At 34.1% G+C, this 22,121-nt stretch overlaps 1 protein-coding gene across 1 annotated transcript; it reads left to right on the plus strand.

Annotated features, from left to right (window-relative positions):
- Window positions 1-1,164: 1,164 nt before the first annotated feature.
- Window positions 1,165-10,096, plus strand: LOC102595935 (homeobox-leucine zipper protein ATHB-15-like). The gene is made up of 18 exons (XM_006359407.2): window positions 1,165-2,261; window positions 2,465-2,624; window positions 2,730-2,830; window positions 2,929-3,019; window positions 3,806-3,901; window positions 3,975-4,088; window positions 4,180-4,263; window positions 4,544-4,699; window positions 4,794-4,868; window positions 4,967-5,073; window positions 5,158-5,350; window positions 6,061-6,246; window positions 7,193-7,273; window positions 7,719-7,853; window positions 7,964-8,289; window positions 8,798-8,903; window positions 9,408-9,557; window positions 9,769-10,096. The coding sequence occupies exons 1-18, from the start codon at window positions 2,056-2,058 to the stop codon at window positions 9,913-9,915; spliced, it is 2,514 nt and encodes an 837-aa protein (XP_006359469.1). The 5' UTR covers window positions 1,165-2,055; the 3' UTR covers window positions 9,916-10,096.
- Window positions 10,097-22,121: the final 12,025 nt, after the last annotated feature.

The following is a 22,121-nucleotide window of genomic DNA, read 5'->3' on the forward strand; positions in this document are numbered from 1 at the left end:
GATTACAATTGTGCATCCAAACAGAACATGTGTAATTACACTGTGGCATCCAAACAAGACATGTGTAATTACAGTGTAATTACACTGTGACAATCAAACAGGTCAGTGTAATTACTAGGCTAGTAATTACTACCCTAGTAATTACACCAATTCCAATTACCAAGTGGCTTTCCAAACAACCCTTATTTTACTCTTTTTTTTTTTTTGGTTTGCTTAAAAAGAAGTTGTCTCCCATTTCTTATTTATAATTCTTTAATTTAACTTTACGCATATTATATTTAATATCATAAGATTAAAAGACATTCTAATATATTCTAATACGTTTTTAATTTAAATCACAAAATTCAATTTTTTTTTCTTAAATTCCATATCAAATCAAAATTAAACAAATAAATTAAACGTAATAAGTACTTTATGTCTTAATTTATGTAACACATTTATCTTTTTAATCAGTTCCAATTTATGTAGCATATGTTGTTGATTCTTAAAAAGAGAGAAGTACTGTAAAACTCCTGAGCTTACTGCAAATTATTAGTTTTGTCTTTGAACTATTGACGACTTTAAAGACATACATCTACTTGATTAACTAAACTTAAATACATATTGCTATGACACATGACATAACAAGTGGTCTCAAACTCTTGTAGAAACATGAAACTCTAAATAAAAAAAGCTAAAATTCCTCAACTTAACGAGAATTTAGAGACATATTTCACTCATGTTGCAAGATCAGAATGTATTTAATTTTAGTTAGTTAAGTAAAAAATTATTTTTGAAGCTGTCAATAATAATAATAATTTTTCTCTCTAATTGATTCAATTTCTAATTTCAATCTTTTTAATCAAATCATAAACATCCTTAACCACCCAAATGCTTAAATAATGGTTAAAATTACATACTCTTCTCTTTATATTGGTTCAATTTCTAATTTAAATCTTTTTAATCTAATCATAAACACCCTTAACATTATAAATTAAATTTTAAGATGTTTTTTTTCTTTTTAATTTTGTATCAAATCAAACGATGATAAATTTACATTGAGGGAGCAATTAATAATTGGAACATGGTGAATCATTTTGAAGGGGCATAGGGACGTCTCTATCAGAGATATTCCATATCTGGTGCAGCTCTGCAGTCAGCAAAATGTCACACACAGAGTACAGTAGTAGAGTATAGTAGAGTAGAGAGAAGTAGCCTCAAAAGAGGAAAAGAAAAGGTAACGAACCACACATTTGACAGCTCAAAACCACTTTACCAATCCAAACAAAAAATCATCACATTATCCCTCCCTTCTCTCCTTTCTCTATTACTGTCATTTTTCCCAAGTTTCAGTTACCTTTTTTCTAACATAATCCGCCCATAGTATTCATCATTCAAGATCTGTCCTTTTGAGAAAACTTCATTCCTTGTAATCTTCCTATTACTCTCTTCTTTCTTGGGTAAAAATTGATGAAACCCTTAAAGATGTTGAAAAGTGGAATGAAGTGATAAAGTTAGGAAGATTGGTTTATGGGGTTTGTTTATTTTGCTTTACAAGGATTAAAGATTGGATCTTTTAAAGTTTTGGTAGATTCCCATGTCTAATCTTGTTTCAGAATTCAAAAGGTTGGTACTTTACTGTTTTGCAAGTGGATGGCAGAGGATATGAAGGTTACAAGTCTTTATAGTAGTGGGGGTAGGAAAAAAAGTGATCTTTATGAAATAATGGTGTATTTAGTTGATATTCGTAATGGTTAATAATGTATGTTTAGTTGATGTTGGTAATTGTGAAAATTGCTATGTTTAGTTCTTGGGAGCTCTGAAATCGAAAGATTTATGTTTTCTAGTGCTTGAGGCTGAGGGATAAACGCCGTTTCGTTTTGGTAATTAGTTGTTTACATATCAAGAATCTTGATTTTAGGACCTCTCCTTTTTAATCTTACCAAGAAAATGGAAATGTTGTGGTTTTGTTCATAGAAAAAGACAAGTAGCTGAAAGTGCTAGTGTTTGAATTGTTGTTGAAGACTTGGGAAAGCTGTGTAAACAAAAGGGGTGTTTAGATTGTAAGGAATCATAATGTCAATGTCCTGCAAGGATGGTAAATCAATTGAAGATAACGGAAAGTATGTCCGTTATACACCTGAGCAGGTTGAAGCTCTTGAAAGGCTATATCATGAGTGTCCAAAGCCCAGTTCAATGCGTCGCCAGCAGCTTATTCGTGAATGCCCGATTCTATCCCATATAGAGCCTAGGCAAATCAAAGTTTGGTTTCAGAATAGAAGGTATTGCCTAGCTACTGCATTTCCTTTTTTTCATAACTACTTTGATTTGCTGCACTTGAGCTAAATTTTTTTCGGAAACAGCCTCTCTACCTCCGCGAGGTAGGGGGTAAGGACTTGTTGGATGTTGTTAGTCCAGGTAAAGGATTCATATAGCGACCCCAATTAATTTGAAGTATAATTGATTGTTTCTTTGAGTTGTACAGATGTAGGGAAAAACAGAGGAAAGAGTCATCAAGGCTTCAGGGTGTGAATAGGAAGCTGTCAGCAATGAACAAGCTATTAATGGAAGAGAATGATAGATTGCAGAAGCAAGTTTCTCAACTGGTGTATGAAAATGGCTACTTTCGCAAGCAAACTCAAACTGTAAGATTTTCTTTCCATCATTGAAGTGAAAATTCTTCTTTCATTACATCAAACAACTATTGTTTTTAGGTAACTGAGGATTAAAGTGTGATTCTTGTTTTGCAGACAAAGCTTGCTTCAAAAGACACCAGTTGTGAATCAGTGGTAACGAGTGGTCAACACCACTTGACACCTCAGCATCCTCCAAGAGATGCTAGTCCTGCAGGGTCAGTGGGATTATGGTTGTTGGGTCCTTTTCTTATCTTGTTTTTGGTGTTTGTGAGTGGCTTGTGGCAATTTTTTCAACTTTTTGTGTTTTTTCCAGACTTTTGTCCATTGCAGAAGAGACTTTAACAGAGTTTCTTTCAAAGGCTACTGGAACTGCTGTTGAGTGGGTCCAAATGCCTGGAATGAAGGTATCATAAATAAAATAATGGACAAATAAATTTAGTTATTCTTTATAGCCAAGTGTCGTGTTTTTTTCGGGGTTGAAGGGGTAGGTGGGGATGTGAAGGAAGTGCTGTGTATTGGTTGGTTATGGTCTCTTTAGCCTACTATCACATGATTAAAAAATTCACACAGCTAATCTGTTCCAATTAATATTATGTTGAAATCTGCAAACTGTAAAGTCCTTGCATCGAGTGCAAGAAATGGGATGCTTCTTTTTCTTTATAAGTATCTTCGATGAATTATGGAGCAATAGAGAATTCCCTTGGCTAGCATTATCAAAGACACTGTTTTCCAAACCAAAATCTTAAACATATAATCCCTCTGTTTCAATCCGTGCAGCGTAGTTCGACTGCACACTGAGTTAATGAGACAGAGTAAGAATTTTGAAATTTGTGGTCCATAACATTTGTGTGGTATAAAGTTGTCATTAAATTTAAGGGTAAAATGAGGAGTTTGATTTTAATTGTTTCCTAATTTAGAATATTGCGATTTTTTTGCAACAAACTAAAAAAGAAATGTTGTTACATAAATATGAACAGAGGGAGTATAAGTTTATATATTGTGTTATAATTTATGGTTTGAAATGTATAAGCCATAACTACGCCTTTCATGTGATTGATATTCACCCTGGTGACCTCTCTACTTGCAGCTTGCAAGGACCATATTACTGTTAAGCTACCTTTTCTCTCACTTTAATTTTAGCTATATCACTAGGATGTTTTTCTAATCATTGCTCATGCTATTATGACTAGCCTGGTCCGGATTCCATTGGAATCATTGCTATTTCTCATGGTTGCACTGGCATGGCAGCAAGAGCTTGTGGCCTGGTTGGTTTAGATCCAACGAGGGTAAGTTGGTTATCTTTTCTTAGTTCTTCTTTGGGATTATAATTTGAAAATTAATTGGCTGAGCTCCTTCTAGGTTGCTGAGATCCTTAAGGATCGCCCTTCCTGGTATCGTGACTGCCGGGCTGTTGAAGTTCTAAATATGCTGCCCACTGCCAATGGTGGAACCATTGAACTTCTTTACATGCAGGTAGGTCACTATTATCCCTAATTTTCACTACTCGCGCCTTCAGTCCTTTTATGCTTGCTTGATGATCTTATGAAAGCTTCTTACTGTATAGCTTTATGCTCCAACAACTTTGGCGCCTCCTCGTGACTTCTGGCTGTTACGCTATACTACTGTTACGGATGATGGTAGCTTTGTGGTATGAGATTTGTTTTTTCCAGTTGGTTTCTTAAATCAAGAGATTTGTTTTCTGTCATCCCCGGAAGATATGCAGTATCACTTTCATGATGTTTATGAGTATCACACACAATGTGCCCCCTGAAATATTGTTTTTCTCCTTAAAATGTTTGAGTATGTCTCCAACATAATCCAAACAGTATTCTGTTTGGTGGACATATACATTTTTCTTGATGTGTCTATACCTGCAACTAGATTTTGGTATTCCTCATGATTCAATATTTCATTTAATAAATGCACAGGTTTGTGAAAGGTCATTGGGAAATACTCTAAATGGTCCAAGTATGCCGCAAGTTCAGAATTTTGTGAGAGCGGAAATGCTGCCTAGCGGATACCTGATTAGGCCTTGTGAGGGAGGCGGCTCTATTGTCCATATTGTAGATCATATGAATTTAGAGGTAAATGTGTCATCTATTATGTCTGAAAATGTATCATTTTTCAGTAGCTACGTATGCCATGTTACCGTTTATGTATCATTAATATTATTGCCAGGCATGGAGTGTGCCAGAAGTGTTGCGTCCACTGTATGAGTCATCTGCAGTGCTTGCTCAGAAGACAACAATGGCAGTAAGAACTTATACCGAATCTGATGCAACATGTCATGTAAGACGAGAACACTATTTGTACTTCAGATGCTCGATATCATTGTGTTCCTTTCCATGCAGGCACTACGCCAACTGAGGCAGTTAACTTTGGAAGTTTCACAGCCTAATGTCACTAATTGGGGCAGGAGACCAGCAGCTCTACGGGCATTAAGCAAGAGGCTGAACAGGTCTGAATTCTAGCTTTATATGAATGCTGTTTCTGTTTTGTTCGAGTTACTTGCTATTTACTATTCATTACACTATTTTGGCAGAGGGTTCAATGAGGCTCTCAATGGTTTCTCCAGTGAAGGCTGGTCTATGCTGGATAATGATGGAATGGATGATGTCACCATCCTTGTTAACTCATCCCCCGACAAATTGATGGGTTTAAACCTTTCTTTTTCTGATGGATTTACATCTCTAAGCAATGCAATTTTGTGTGCAAAAGCATCTATGCTTCTACAGGTCAGCTGAATCAGTATGTTTATGCTGAAATTATACAATTTACAGTCTTTCTTGTTTAATAGAATAGACAAATAATTAATTCTCCATGTTTCTCAAGCTCACTTCATTCTCTAACTGGTCGAATGACTGTTAGAATTCTGATACTATTGACTTTAATTCCAAGATGATTAAGAATACTGATGGGAATCATTAAGTTAATTGGCTTACTTAGTCGTTCTCTTCTCTTCCGAGTCTCTGTGCTTGGGCTGCAAAAAACCTTAATTTCGTGGCAGGGATACAAAACCAAATTAAAGGGAAAACACCATTTTACTACATTGATAGTGTAGCTAGATTGGCTTGGCTATGTTAAATTTCCTTTAAGCTGTTCTACTATGATAGGTAGATAAATACATTTTGCTGCTTTTAACCCCTTAGAAAATTGATGCTTGGTTTTCTAATGGCATATAGTGGTGATGATCGTTCTGTATGGTGGATGGATTATATGCTGCCCAAATTCTGTATATTTTATTGCTTGAAAAATCATATAATGGTTAAATAGAGGTCTTGTTGTCAAATTTGTATACTCTGTTATTACCCGTGATCACTTACTTTTCCTAGGCAATTTTTTTTACACAACATCTTCCTTCTTTTTTTGGGGAATTCATGTACTTTATCCTGACTTGACCATATTCTTTTCTTACTTTTTTGACATCTTCTTTTTTCTTGTTCAGAGTGTGACTCCTGCGATACTTCTCAGGTTTTTGCGTGAGCATCGATCAGAATGGGTAGACAACAATATTGATGCTTACTCGGCTGCAGCTGTTAAAGTTGGTCCTTGCAGCCTACCTGGGGTTCGAGTCTCTAACTTTGGGGGTCAAGTGATACTTCCACTGGCACATACTGTTGAACATGAAGAGGCAAGTTTTTAGATGTTATTTAGTCAATGGCATGCCTATCTTTCTATCTTCTTTGGATACTGTTAGAGTCCCACATTGATGGGTGCATGGACCGGTGGTCTGCTTCTTTGGACTTGGACAATCCTCCTCTCATGAGCTAAATTTTTAGATTGAATTAGGCCCAAGTGTCATATGTTTACATGGTATCAAAGGCCATCTCATCCCAGTACTTGTTTCACCCGAAGTTGGTCCCCCATCTTATATTGTCCATGCTCCAGCTGTCCAGTCCTGGAGTGCCGGGGGTGTTGAGTGCCACATCGGGTTGTCTCCTTATATGATCTTTGGAAATCCTCACCAGTGTTTTACTAGTTTTGTTTTGGGGTGTTAGCCTCTTGTAATTAAAATTAAAATAGCTAAATAAGTCCTTAAATTAATACCATAAAATACAAAATTTAACTTGTTATTAAATTTTTAAATGTTAAAAAACTTTAAAATCAAAACATTTTTTTATTCTTGGCCCTAATTTTTATTCTATCTATTCGTCTTTTTGGTTTAAGAAAAAAAATGATCAATGTGCAAACTACAAAGCAAAAACACATTATTCTTCATCACTTGGTCTGATTTGATGCTTTTGATTGTAAAAGTTTCTTCTTCGTTTTTTTAAAGGTTATATTCTAAATTTCTACCCAATTTTTGAAAAAAAATTGATTAGTTCCCTTAGATGAGCATTTCTGATTATTTTTTAGTCAATTGTTGATTTTGATTAATGTTTTAAGATGAAGCAGTTCTATGTACATTTGCACTTATTTTATATTTTTCTTGAAATTTCTATCATTTCAATGTCATTTATCTTTTAAAACACTAATCCTCAAGGGGTTGAGTTAGTTGTAAGGTCCATTTCTTTGACAAATATTATTGTTGATCCCTTGTCATTAATATTGATCACAAACTCCTTTGTGCTCAGTAGTTGCTGGAGGTCATTAAGTTGGAAGGAGTTTGCCATTCCCCGGAAGATGTTATAATGCCAAGAGATATGTTTCTATTGCAAGTAAGTTCTATTCCTGAACATGTGAATATTGTTCCTATGTAGAGAAATTTTACTGGTTCTAACAAAACTCATAGCTTTATATAAGCAGACTTAATACTAGATGGTGGGCTATGTAATTATTTGAGAAGATATAGTTAACTCTGGTTTTGGACTACCATCCAGATCCACAAGAAAAATTGTTATAGATAACACATGCTCGTATGTTGTTCTCCTGATCTACTAAAACACGAAAGTTACCATGCATGTTCATCTTTAGTATCACCAGGCTGCTGTATAACCAAATAGTGAGTATCCAGATTCTTGATACCTCTGTTAAGATGCCACAAGATTTGACGGACTCAAAATATTGGTCAAACCTGTATGGAAAGCTGAGTATGCAAGGTTAAAATGGCTGTTTTGACTCTAAATGTGGTTTACAATGCCTTGACTTCTGTGCTTTTGGCAGTTGTGCAGTGGAATGGATGAAAATGCTGTTGGTACCTGTGCTGAACTCATTTTTGCTCCAATCGATGCCTCGTTTGCTGATGATGCACCACTCCTTCCTTCTGGGTTTCGCATTATTCCTTTAGACTCTGCTAAGGTATCATGTTCATCACTTGATCACTTGATCACTTGATCACTTCTTATTCTGCTGTTTCCTTGTCTGCTTGTTATCCACCGAGTAATTTGAGAATGTTCAATTTCATGCAGGAAGCCTCCAGTCCAAATCGCACCCTTGATCTTACTTCTGCTCTTGAAACTGGGCCAGTAGGAAGTAAGGTGGCTAATGACCTCAAGTCAACTGGTGGCACATCAAAATCTATTATGACAATTGCTTTTCAGTTTGCATTTGAAAGCCACATGCAAGAGAATGTTGCATCAATGGCTAGAAAGTATGTACGAAGCTTCATTTCATCTGTTCAAAGGGTTGCATTGGCACTTTCTCCATCCAACTTCGGTTCTGTGGGAGGCCTTCGTCTGCCGCTGGGGACTCCTGAAGCTCATACACTAGCTCGGTGGATCTGCCAAAGTTACAGGTGTGGCATATACTTGCATGTCACTTAAAATATAAGTATGTGATTTTCTAAATCCAATTCTAAATGAAACACATGGGTTGGAGACAGCCTATGTTGGTTTAGATGTATACTGGTCATGTCATGATATATTTTGTCTTCCGAGTTCAATAAACTGTGCCATCTGTTTCTATTCGATGTATCATGGTTTGTTGGCAACCTATATTGGTTCTGTTGTATAATGGTCGTGCCACATGTTTCATCTTTCTGCAGTCAATTAACCATTTTGTATTTTCCTCTGTTATGGCTGAGATGTGTTGCTTTCCTCTGAAAATAAGAGGGATTTGATTCCTCTTTGTAATAAGTTCGATTTCTTTTCATTTTTTATTTCTGCAAGTGCTGATGTGCAAACGATGTTTACGTGTTTCCGTTTAGAAATTTTCTTGAATAGGGTATTTGTATATGAGGAAGCTATTGCATCTTTGTCCACTGCTAATTAAGTGTTTGACTCTTGTTCTCCCTTTTTTACAAGGCGTTTTTTGGGTGTGGAGCTTCCGAAATTGAGTAGTGAAGGAAGTGAATCTATCCTTGATAGCCTATGGCATCACTCAGATGCTATTATCTGCTGCTCTGCAAAGGTTTGCTTTCTTTGACCGTCTTTCTCTACAGTCTCATGCTCATGTAAACAGGTTCTTCAGCAAAATCTTAGAATTCAAGTACTCCCCCGGTTCCAATTTATGTGATGCACTTGACTGAGCAGAGAATTCAAGAAAGAAAGTCGTTAAAAACTTGTGGTCTAAAACAAGACATATATTTGTAAAGCTATAAATGTATCTCATTAAGGGTAAAATTTTTAGTTTAAAGTTCACTTGTTTTTAAATGTATGTGTACACCCTGTTGTTGTTGAAGGCATCATTCTTTTTGGGACAGGCTAAAAAGGAAAATGAATCACATAAGTTGGGAGTTGGGACACAGGGAGTATATCTTGTTCTGGAAAATATTCAGCTGGACTATGCGTTAGAAGCAAGACTTCGTGATTGTGACTTTGACTTTTGACAGCATTGGTGTTGTTTATAGTTCTCATCTGCTACCAGTTCTAAAATCTTTTGGTATATGGGTGCTGAAGTTCAATATTTATGCAGGCTATGCCAGTTTTCACATTTGCAAACCAGGGTGGTCTTGACATGCTCGAGACAACCTTGGTTGCACTTCAAGATATCTCTTTGGAGAAAATATTTGACGAACATGGAAGGAAAAATCTCTGCTCTGAGTTCCCACAGATAATGCAACAGGTTGGTAACTCCTTTGTGAGGAATCTATTCAATTAGTGAGGCAGTGATTGGGTAGTCTTGTAGCTACTATCTGCTATTACAATGTGCTATTATACACTTGCCAAACTTAGCCAAGCACAATTGAAATGAATAGAGTGATTCTCTTGTCTTTTCTGAGAGAGCGGGAGCATTCAAGCATGTTCTAACCATGTTAACTCTCATATTGTGACAGGGTTTTGCATGTCTCCAAGGCGGAATCTGTTTATCGAGCATGGGTAGGCCTGTTTCTTACGAGAAAGCCGTGGCTTGGAAGGTTCTGAATGAAGAAGATACTGCTCATTGTATCAGCTTTATGTTTGTGAATTGGTCGTTTGTTTAAATTTGTTATGAAGGGAGGTATCAGTAAACTTAAGCTACATCTCTACAAACCATTTTGAACAAGTTTGGATTAAATTACTTTTTGTGCTTTTGTTGCTACTCAATGTGACATGAAATCGTTTGGAATGTGATTACAATATGGTCTATGGGAGAACAAGAATGCCTTTTTTTTTGTTTTTTCATTTGGTGTCTTTTAAGACACTTGTCTTATGATAAAGCTTCTTATTGGCCTATAAATAGTTATCTTCCCTTGATGAAAAAAGCAGTAACAAAACTATCACTCTCTTACTCTCCCTCATGTTCTGCCTCTCTCCCTCTTTAGTCTTCTCCTTTTAAGTTAATTAATTATAATAATTTGGGCTTTGTTATTTTATTTTCCCCACTAATAACTTGTTGATGTTAATTAAAATAGTCCCTCATCTATATGAGTTGAATTATTTTGGTCCTTTATATATATATTACCTTATCCAAATAATTCTTAATGTATATAAAAAGTGTATCATTTTGGTTCTTAACCCTAAAAACTAACTGAAAAGTTAAAAAACTATTAAAATTCACGGTGGGTTCCACACTTTTCTTCCTCCCTCTTTTTTCTGTCATTTCTTCTTCTCCATCTTCTTTTTCCGTCATTATTAATTAAGGGACCTTGTGAAAAGGGTCTTCTGTATAATGCAGAATTTGTGATGGAAATGTTGAATGATAAACATTGGGGCGTTTTTAAGACGTTGTCGATTTTAACACCCTGATTCATAGATATTATAAGGTTGTTGAGATGAGTGGCAGTCTTGAGATGATGGAGATGATGGAGAGGATGAAAAGAGAAGGTTTGTCACCTGTCATAGTTACATATAATACTCAGACTAATGGTTTCGACATTTTTGGTGCTGCAAATTGGAGACTGTAAATTGTATCATGAGTTCTTGGACTCTAATGACAATATAAATGTTAGTTATGTTGGTGATGAAGAAAAATAAGAACTAAACGGCCAAACGTAGAAAATAAAAATTTACAAACCATTTTTTGAATTTTGAAGAAAACTTTGTTTGTTTTAGAGGATTTTTGGTAGTTAATAGAAGAATAAATCAATTGCAAATTTGAGAAAAAATGGTGGAAGAAAGAAGATGGGGAAGAAGAAAGAGGGAGTAAGAAAGGGTCCACCAAAAAGTGGGACCCACAGTTAAGTTTAACACTTTTTTTATTTTTCAGTTAGTTTTTAGGGCTAAGAACCAAAATGATACACTTTTTATATATATTAAAGACTATTTGTATAAGGTGATATATATAAAGGACCAAAATAATTCAACCCCTATACATGAAGGATCATTTTGATCATTTTCTCGACTCTGGTGCTACAAGACATATTTGTATAAACAAAAATGATTTTTTGTCATACACCCAAGTTGAGAAAAGAGAAGAAATTACCTATTTTGGTGACTCAAGGACAACCAAAGTTTTTTTAAAATGAAAAGTTCTCTCAAACTCACATCTGGTAAAACTTTAGCATTGAGTGATTTATTTCATGTTCCTAGTATCCAAATTAATTTGATTTCTATGAGATTATTAGGAAAATGTGCAATAAAGGTTTCGTTTGAAGATAATAAGGAGATATTGACTAAAAATAATATTAGTGGGCAATGAGTTTTGTAACTATGGCTTATTTGTGCTTAATATTTGTGATAATTTCAGTGAAAGTGTATTTGCTTTTGCTTATATGATTGAGTCCATTCTTTATGGCATGCTAGATTAGAACATGTTAATGTCTCATAGATAAAGAATATGTGATCTCTTGATTTAATACCTGATTTAGACTCAAATAATTTTGATAAATGTGAAATATGTGATGAAGTTAAAATTACTAAAAAGTCTTTTTTTCCCCCGTAAATAGAGAAACTGAGTTATTATCTTTAATTTACACTGATTTAGGTGATTTGAAACAGACTATGATAGAGGTGGTAAAAGATATATGTGACTTTTATTGATGATTTTTTCAGATTTACTAAGTTGTATTTGCTTAGAAATAAAGATGATACATTAGATGTTTTTATTGCTTATGATTAAGTCTGATGTTTAACATCAACTTAGTAGGAAAATCAAGAATAAGATCTAATAGAGGTAGAGAATAAATATCTTTGGATGCCTTTTGTGAAAAAGAAGGAATTATTCATGAAGTAACCCCGCCTTATTCACCTGAGATGGAGTAGCTGAAAGAAAAAATATAACTTTAAAAGAAATGATGAATTTCATGTTAATTAGTTCTAATGCTCTTGATAATTTGTGGGGTGAAGCTATATTATCTGCATGTCACTTACAAATAAAATTCCTCATAAAAGAACGGGAAAAAAATTCTTATGAATTGTGGAAAAATTATAAATCTAATTTAAAATATGTTTAAGTGTGGGGGTGTCTTACTAAAGTTCTTTTGCCTGAACCTAAGAAGAGAAAAATTGGTTCTAAAACTGTTGATTGCATACTTTATTGAATATGCTGAACATAGTGCTGCATATAGATTTCTTGTATTGAAAAGTGATGTGCTTGATTACAATACTATAATTGAGACAAAGAATGTTGATTTTTTTGAACATATTTTTTCACAGTGTGATAAAATTTCTCATACACCTATTGAAAGAAATAATTGTTGAAGATGAAGGAAGCTGATGATTGAAACATGTCAAAGGAACAAGTCCAACGAAGCTGACTGACGAGTCTACAACAAGTGTTGAAGATAAAGGAAGTTGATGATTTGAACATGTCAAAGGAGCAGGTCCAACGAAGCTGACTGGCGTGTTTACAACACACGAGTTTACAACATTGTTGTAGAATTAGACTACTTATATTAATTATGATTATATTACGACTAGGATTAGATTATAATTAGGATTATAGTACAACTAGGATTAGATTATTTATAATTGCATTATTATTATTATAGTAGTATTATGTATCGTAGTAGGACTCTAAGTATAGTTAACTTAGGACTCTACAATTCTCTCCCTATATAAGGAGTTGTAACTCAACATTATTTTTATCAATACAATCCTTGATTTCTCTAATCCTAGACGTGAAATTTCTACATGGTATCAGAGCATAAAAGATCTTCCGTTCTCTGAGTAATGATCACAAAAAAAAAACACGTTATATTGCAATGACCACTTCTACCAATACTATGTGACCTCTTCACTTCACCAACTCATTACCGCTTGCTCCATTAAACTTAAGCTAGCAAACTACCTCATAGGGAGGACACAAATATCTCAATTGATTCAGGTGATGAAACTAACATGTCTCATCTATGAACTAAGTAAAATCAGTTGTTCCACTGGACAGACTGCTGGGAAAGTTGTAGCGGTTGAGAAGGATGAAAAAGATAGTGGCACCATTGATGATTGAAAGGAGAAAGATGTGTTGCTAAAGAGTTGGATCTCAAGCATCTTGACCGAAGAAAGCATGTACCTAATTGTGGGCTGCTTAACTGCCAAGGAAACATGGGAATGCTTAGAAGAAACTTATCTTCAAGCAACAAAAGAAAAAAAGTTTCAGCTTAAACAACTACAAAGTGTTAGGCTAGGAACCAAAAATATTGATTAATACATCAAGGAATTCAAATGCATATGTGAAAAGTCAGTTCCAAAAATCATGTTAGGTAAGGTACCATATTCCACCCTTAATCAATTTGTTAATGTTCTCACAGGCTTTGATATAAGGGAAGATGAAGAATAGGTGTCACAACAAAATCATAACATGATATTATCTGCTAAAAAAGGCAGGGGAGGAGGAGACAACAACATCAACTCCAGAAAAACAAGTTTCAAGCATGCTGGACAGGGAACAGATTCTTAGAACAGTCAATATGGACCAGGTTCTCTAAACAATAAAAGTTTCCAAAGTGAAAATAAGGAGAGGAATAGTTTTGAGTCATGTCAAATAGGTGGTAGGAATAATCATACTGCTCTTAAGTGTTTTTACTGGTGGGACTACTTGTATCAATCTACAGATGAACTATCACAAGCAACGACTAGACATCACATTCATACCGAAGCATTGACAAAACAAGTTTTTGCTGGGTATTCGAAGCAAGCTAGGAGTAACCATTCCTCTACTCTCTAGCTTGAGGAGAAGTGTTGAAGATGAAGGAAGCTGATGATTGGAACATGTCAAAGGAACAGGTACAACGAAGCTGACTGACGTGTTTACAGCACTGATGTAGAATTAGAGTCGCACTAGGATTAGACTACTTATATTAATTAGGATTAGATTACGACTAGGATTATATTACGATTAGAATTATAGTACAACTAGAATTAGATTATTTATAATTGCATTATTATTATTATTATTATAGTAGTAATATGTATTGTAGTAGGACTCTAAGTATATTTAACTTAAGACTCTACAATTCTCTCCCTATATAAAGAGCTTGTAACTCAACATTATTTTTGTCAATACAATTCTTGATTTCTCTAATCCTAGACGTGAGATTTCTACAATAATGAAAATATCTCTTATGAGGAACTGAGAAGGAGAAAAGGCCAATGAAAATGATTTTCAAACTTTTCTTGTTGACAATGAACCATTAAATTATTTTGCAGCTATATCTTCTTATGATGCTAACTTTTGGAAAGAGGCAATAAAAATTGAAATTGATTCAATTATGAAAAATAATACATGAATTTTGATTGATTTACTTCCTGGTGCAAAATCTATTGGTTGTAAATGGACTTTCAGGAAGAAATTTAATCCTGATGAATCTATAGATAAACATAAAGCTCGGTTAGTAGCAAAAGAATTTTCTCAAAAATAAAATATTGATTATTTTGATACATTTGCACCAGTGACTAGAATTTCTTCTATCCAACTTTTAATTGCTTCGCATCAATTCACAAGCTTTTTATTCATCAAATGGATGTAAAAATAACTTTCTTAAATGGTGATTTGGAAGAAGAGATCTATATGGTTCAACCTGAAAGATGTATTATTTCTAGACAAGAAAATAAAGTTTACAAATTAATTAAATTTCTTTATGGTCTTAAATAAGCTCCTAAACAGTGACATAAAAATTAGATCAAGTCTTACTGAGAGACAAATTTTCTTCTGTTGAAGTGAATAAATGCGTTCACACTAAAATGGTAGACAATGATTATGTGATAATATGCTTATATGTTGATGACATGCTTATATTTGGTACCAGTTTAAATATTGTGAAAAGTACCAAATTTTTTTTGTCTACTAATTTTGATATGAAGTATCTGGGTGAAGTAAATATGATTTTGGGAGTTAAAGTTATAAGGAGTGAAGATGGTATAATGCTGTCGCAAGAACATTATGTGGAAAGAGTTCTTAAAAAGTTTGAATGTTTTGAGGTGACACCTATAGCCACTCCTTATGATGCTAACTCTCAATTGAAAAAGAATTATGATGACCCAGTTGCTCAGTCTAAAATGCTCAAATTATTGGAAGTCTATTGCATTTAATGAATTTCACTAGGCCTAATATTGCATATGCTATGTGTAGATTGAGTAGATATACTCATAATTCCAATAAAGAACATTGGTTTGCATTGAATAAACTGATGATATATTTGAGAGGATCCATGAATTATGGTAACATGTATAGTAAATTTCCTTCTACTTTAGAAGGCAGGGGCAGAGCCACACCTTAGCATGGATGGTTAGATGAACAACCTTCGGAAAATTTTTGCGAGTATATATGTTAAATATCAATTTTTTGGATGTATACTAATTGTTGAACAACCTTGACACACTAAAGAAAGATATCCAAATGGTTAAGACTGTTCAAAGTCGCCCTAAGGCCAGGGTTCAAGCCCAGACTAAGGCGCGCTTTGTTTATTTATTTTTAGTTTCGTTTTTAAAGAGAACAAAAATGACATTTCAATCTTTATAATCTGACTAGCAAGGTTTATTTTTTTACTTTTCCTAAAGTACGAACACCCTTGACAAAAATCTTGGTTCCTCCACTGTTAGAAGGGTATTGTGATGCAATCTGAATCTCTTATTCAGATGAGACAAAATCCACTAGTAAATATGTGTTCACTTTAGGTGGTGCAATATCCTGGAAATCAGCTGAACAAACGATCATTGCTAGATTGACTATGGAGTCAGAGTTTGTAGCTCTGGAGTTAGCTAGTTCTGAGGCTAAGTGGCTAAGAAATTTCTTAGCAAATATCCCTTTAATAAAGGATGAATATCCTCTAGTGTTTATACATTGTGATTGTCAAGCCGTAATTGCTATTGCGGAGAATAAATCTTATAATTGTAAGAGACACGTGAAATTGAGGCATGATGTCGTTCATCACCTGCTGAGAGATGTAATAGATTATGTGAAGTCAGAATTGAATTCGGCCGATTCACTGACTAAATCTGTGAGAACAAAATTAATTCTTCAGACCTCAATAGAGATGGGTTTAAGGCCAATGTGATTTTCAATAAAGATGGTAACCCAACCTATGTGATTGGAGATCCCATGAAGTAGGTTCGTATGGGTAATAACAAGTCAATATTGACACTGTGCACTAACTGAGAGTACTTGAACTGCTATTGAAAATGAGGGATAAGTTATTAACTCTTAATGAATTCATAGTCCTTAATTAAGGGTGGTGTATTTAAAGCAGTATACTCTTGATGAATTCACCTATATGAGAAGTGGAGTGAGGCCGCTCCTATGAGATTTTGGCTTAGTCTCTAGAGCTCTCATGAATATCAGGCACGCACATTGCCTATTGGCGCAAAATCGCGTTGAACAACAAAATTACTGAGATTAAAATGTGATTGGTAAAGTCTCTGATTTACAATAAGAATTATTGGTTCATAGAAATTTTATATTTCACCAGTAATTTTGTAAATTAAATTTTATCAATTTAAGTTTGTTTTATAGTCCGAAAGACACCAAACATATTGCATTTTGTCCATGAAAATCAAGCAAGTTATATTTTTCGTATAAATTCTTTTGAAATATGTGGAAAATTGTAAGCAACATGGTTTATTTCCAAATACTTTTTTTAATTAAAAAAAGTATTTGTGAAGCCATAAGGGAATTGTAGTTATCAAGTTGTCTTCTTTATTGGAAAAATGGAAACAATGAAGCACTTGGCAGTGTATGCCATTCTTTTACACCCTCCCTGACACCTGTCCTATGATGAATTTTGCATAATTATCTTTCCTTTATGAAAAAAACAGTAACAAAACTGTCACTCTCTTACTCTCCCTCATGTTCTGCCCCTCTCTCTTTAGTCTTCACCTTTTAAGTTAATTAATTATAATAATTTGAGTTTTGTTATTTTATTTTCCCACTAATAACTTGTTGATGTTAATTAATTTACTGATTCATGTATTCTCTATTTAAATAGAGAAAATTTATTTAATCTTAGGGAAATATTACACCGTTGAAATAGTTTTTTAGGACTATGTCCAACACAACTTGAGTATTAATATTCTGCATTATTATTTATATATTATCATAGTAATATTCATCTTATTTCCAGGACTACTATTTTTCTAAATGATAAGTTAAATTATTATTGTGCTATTTAATTGTTCCTCGACACTTTTATCGATAAGACAAAAGATTTCTCGGGGTGTTACATGATCTCCAGAAGAATGGTGATACTGATGTACAACAAATTCGTTCGAGTGATAATCTTGCAGATTATACACCAAATCTTTATCAGTGTCAACTCCTTTGAGGATGATATACAAGATAAAAATGTGAGGACTTTATCAGGTGCAGTAGAATGCACGTTATACTTTTTTTTCTTTAACCAAGGTTTAATCTCACTGAATTTTTCCGATAAAGTTTTTAGTGAAGGTGCATGCAATGCGTATTAAAAAATAAAATAAAAAATATATATAGTATTTGTTCCTTCACTATAATTTCTATTTTAAAATGGACATTCAAGATAGAGTGTTGTAAAATAAAAGTGGATGTCTATGTGTGAGACCACCTATCTTCTTTTAGTCAATGAGCCTCCTTCTTAATGGCCAAGAAACAATATTTGATTATAAAAAACCACTTTGTTCATATACAAAGAACAACAATATATACACAATCTCTCCTTCTCTCTTTCTACTTACTTTAGCTTTTTTATTTTTTCCTCTGGTTTATTTAAGTTTGTTTTCTTATTTATTTTATAATATGTTATTAACACGAATCTCTATCAATTCAAGTAAATATTTTAAAAGTTTTGAAGGTATAAATTTTCCTTTCTTAAATAATATCAAATCTTTCTATACTTAAATTTATTGCTTTGGATATATCGGAAAAAGCTACCTACCTTAGGTAATAGATACCAAAATTCATCTTGATGTGATGGATCTGACATACAATATCCAAGATAAAAATCAGGCATCAAATCAAAATCGTGCCAAAGCAATGATATTTTTCCTACATCACCTTGACGAAGGTTTAAAAATGAAATATCTTTCTGTTAAAGATTCTCTTGTCTTGTAAAATAATTTAAACATTGAGATATTTCATTTTTAAATCTTCATCAAGATGATGTCGGAGAAATATCATTACTTTGGCACGATTTTGATTTGATGCCTGATTTTTATCTTGATTAATGTCTGTCAAATCCGTTATATCAAGATAAATTTTAGCATCTAGTAGCAAAAATAGATAGCTTTTTTTTTTGGTATATCTAAATCAAGAAATTTAAATTTAGAAAGATTTGATATTATTTGAGACTTTTTCTTATATTCGAGACTTTCAAAATATTTACTTGAATAGAAAGAGACTCGCACTGATACGTCTTATAAAAAATAAATAAGTGGAACAAACTTAAATAAACAAGAAGGAAATGATAAGAAAGCTAAAGTAAAGAGAGAGAGGGAGAGAATTGTATATGCATTGTTGTTCTTCGTAAATGAACAAAATGACTTTTTATAGCCAAAACATTATTTCTTGGCCATCAAGAAGGAGACTCATTGGCTAAGAGAAGATAAACCATAATGATGGGTCCCGCACATGGGCATATACCTTTATTTTACATCATATTTCCCCGTTCATTTTTTACTTATCACTGTTTTACTTGACACACTCATTAAAAAGTTAATTATTGATATATTTATTTTATCACACTATTTCAACTAATTAATTTTGATATATTTATTTTACCACAATATTCCTACTAATTAATGTTTGATATTGAGTCTTGAAAAATGACATGTAGAATAATATTTAATTCTAAGGGTAAAGCATAAAAAAAATAATTGATATATTAAAAGTGACAAATAAAAATGAAAATTTATTTTAAAAATAAATGATAAATAAAAATAAACGGAAGGAGCATATATCAAAATTGTTTGAGATGTAACATCATCAAATAGTCTTTGGATTAACTTACCTTTTTCGAAAAAACATTTCCTTAATAATATATTCAAGTAGTCATCTCAAAATGCATCAATTAATTATGATTAAATGATAAAGTAGTACTATAACATAGGCATATATGTCCTACTTTTTTTGTTTGTTTGTTTGCTTATTAGTTGGGACTTATGGTTTTGCTTTAGTTTATTTTTCTCTTCTTTCTTGTATGAGTAGTAAAGGAATACCAGAATATTCAAAGGGTTACTTGAGTTTTTGTCACGACCTAGATCGTCGTGATTGGCACCACACTAACCCTCCGGTGGGAGAACCATTACTAAAACTAACTAAGCAGCCATAACCAAAATACTACACATTTAAAGATACGGAAGCATGTTTAAATGACAATAAAAATGGAGTCCCTATAAACTCCAAAGGTTTAAACAATTAACTAACCAAACTAATGCAGAAATTCAACACCTAGAACCTGAAAGTCATTGTACCAAAACTCTACTAACGACAAGTCCAAGAACAAGGGGTACAACCCCAAAGCTAAACAAAACTCCTTAAACAAATAGTCTAAGTTTGAAAAGGGTGGACTTACACAAGAAAGATCCATGGCAGCCTGAAAGAACTGGCACACCCTTGAATCTCATCACGCTCAATAGTCACCTAGCGAAAGTCTATCTATAGCCGCATGAAGATGCCCTGTACTCAACAAAGAAAGAGCAAGTGCAGTATCAGTACACAACCACAGTGTACTGGTAGGATCTATCTCAATAAGTGAAACACATGCAAGTAACCACAACATTATAAAACAGGCATATAACAAACATATACAATATTAGTCATCTTTTCAGGATCAAAGTAGCATTCCACGTTCTCAATAATACACATTGGTTATCATTTTTAGAACAACAAACAATCTTTCAACCTCAATCACCATTAGATATGAACGTAATCATCACAAGTAGATACACATCACAATTCAATGGTACTCTCACGAAACCCAAATCAATAGTCCTCTCATGGAACCCATACCTAAACTGTTAGTGTATTGGTACGTGGTACCCGTTCAAATGTTTATGCCGTTACGTGGTAACCGATCCAAGTTAGTGTGCCGGATCGTGACACCCGTTCTAATGTTTATGTCGGTACGTGGCAACCAATCCCAGTTAGCGTGTCAGAACGTGATACCCGCTCCATTCAACAAACCACAATCACAATCACGATTTATATTCTCACAATCATACAACAAAAGGTGATTCATGACATACAATTATTCAATTATCCTCATTTTACGATTAGGGTGATCAATAATTCAACATTCGCATACATACATGCATTAGAATGAAGCAATTACAAACATATATCACACCAACATGAAATCACAACCATCACCTACCTCGAACAAAGCTTGAATCCCCTAAGCAGCTTGATTCTTCCCTTTCCAGATTCTTTCCGCTTGTTCTTGGTCTACAAACAATAATAATAACACAAGAATTAATAAACGATGTCTAATTACCCAAATTAAAGTCAACACTATCAACCCTAGATCAACCCCATGATTTCTATTACCCAAAATAGGGCTTTTTCCACCATCCAAACAGTTCCAAAACCCTTCCCCAATCAATAATTACCTATTAGTTTACGTTTTACGGATCAAAAAATGGATTCGGGGAGTTAAACCTTACCTTTAGCCTCAAGAATGGTGGAAAACTGTTAAGAAAGCACCTGAGGTCGTCTCCTAGCTCTCAAAGTTGAAACTTACAGAATGAAATGATTTTGGGGTTTATTACCGACTTAATTCGCGATTGGGCCGCCACAACTGTCCTCACCCCGCTACATCGGCCCAGCCATGGCGGGCAATATCCCGCCACAACGCCTTGAACGGAAACAATGAGTCAAATTAAGACTTCCAAACCCCCATTTCGCAACACATCTTCATCCCAAGACACTCAGAACATACCCGTTCACGCTAAGATCAGTTTCGGGAGTTCTTCTCGCCCGAATTCAATTTCGTAAAGTCGTACGAGTTCCTTAATGTCTTAGCTATCTACTCATGTCATCAAACTCATAATTAGATCACCCAATTATTTCCAAATTTCCCTATACTTGCTTGACTCCGATTTTGTCCAAATCTGGACTAGGCTAGGAAATTCCAAGTTGCTACTCATAAGTTTTCTGGACCCAATTCTTTCCCCATTGGCTTTTCCTTAACAACGGAATCATGTCGTTAAAATATATACCAATTTACCCATCACTCGTCCCCGAGTGATCAACTAGGAAAGACTGGCTAAAGTAAGGGTAGAGTAGTATCTGAATCGTCAAATTACTGGGGATACTTGTCTCACATGTCCTTTTCGATTTCCCAAGTAGCTTCCTCAATCTGACGATGCTTCCATTGAACTTTCATAGACTTTATCTCCTTGGTCCTCAGACCAACCAATTGAATACCTATACATCCTCCCATACAATGCTCAATGAAGTCATTACAATACTCGAGTGATATTTATTGTTGTATGTACACTTAACTAACAACAAAGCTATTCCCAATAACCACCAAAGTTTATTGTACACATGTCTACAACATCTGTTATCAAGGATCTTGACACAATCATCCGGACGAATCCTCTAGCACTTAAGCATGATAAAATTCCAAGTCAATACTCGCTACAAATAGAAGTAAACCTGAACCAACCAACACACACTCATAATACTCAAATAATCATAGTTCTTATCAACATCTCCTTCTCACAACGTAAATTTCCATGAGCTTAAGTTATAAAAAATTGGTCTTTAGACATCAGATACTCATCGAGGGATATGTCCAAGCATAAAAACCCTCTAACAACACTATCGAGAAGCTAGATTTAGTAATTGTAGGTTACC

The sequence above is a fragment of the Solanum tuberosum genome, unplaced genomic scaffold (assembly GCF_000226075.1).
Source record: "Solanum tuberosum cultivar DM 1-3 516 R44 unplaced genomic scaffold, SolTub_3.0 scf00297, whole genome shotgun sequence".
Classification (NCBI taxonomy): Eukaryota; Viridiplantae; Streptophyta; class Magnoliopsida; order Solanales; family Solanaceae; genus Solanum; species Solanum tuberosum.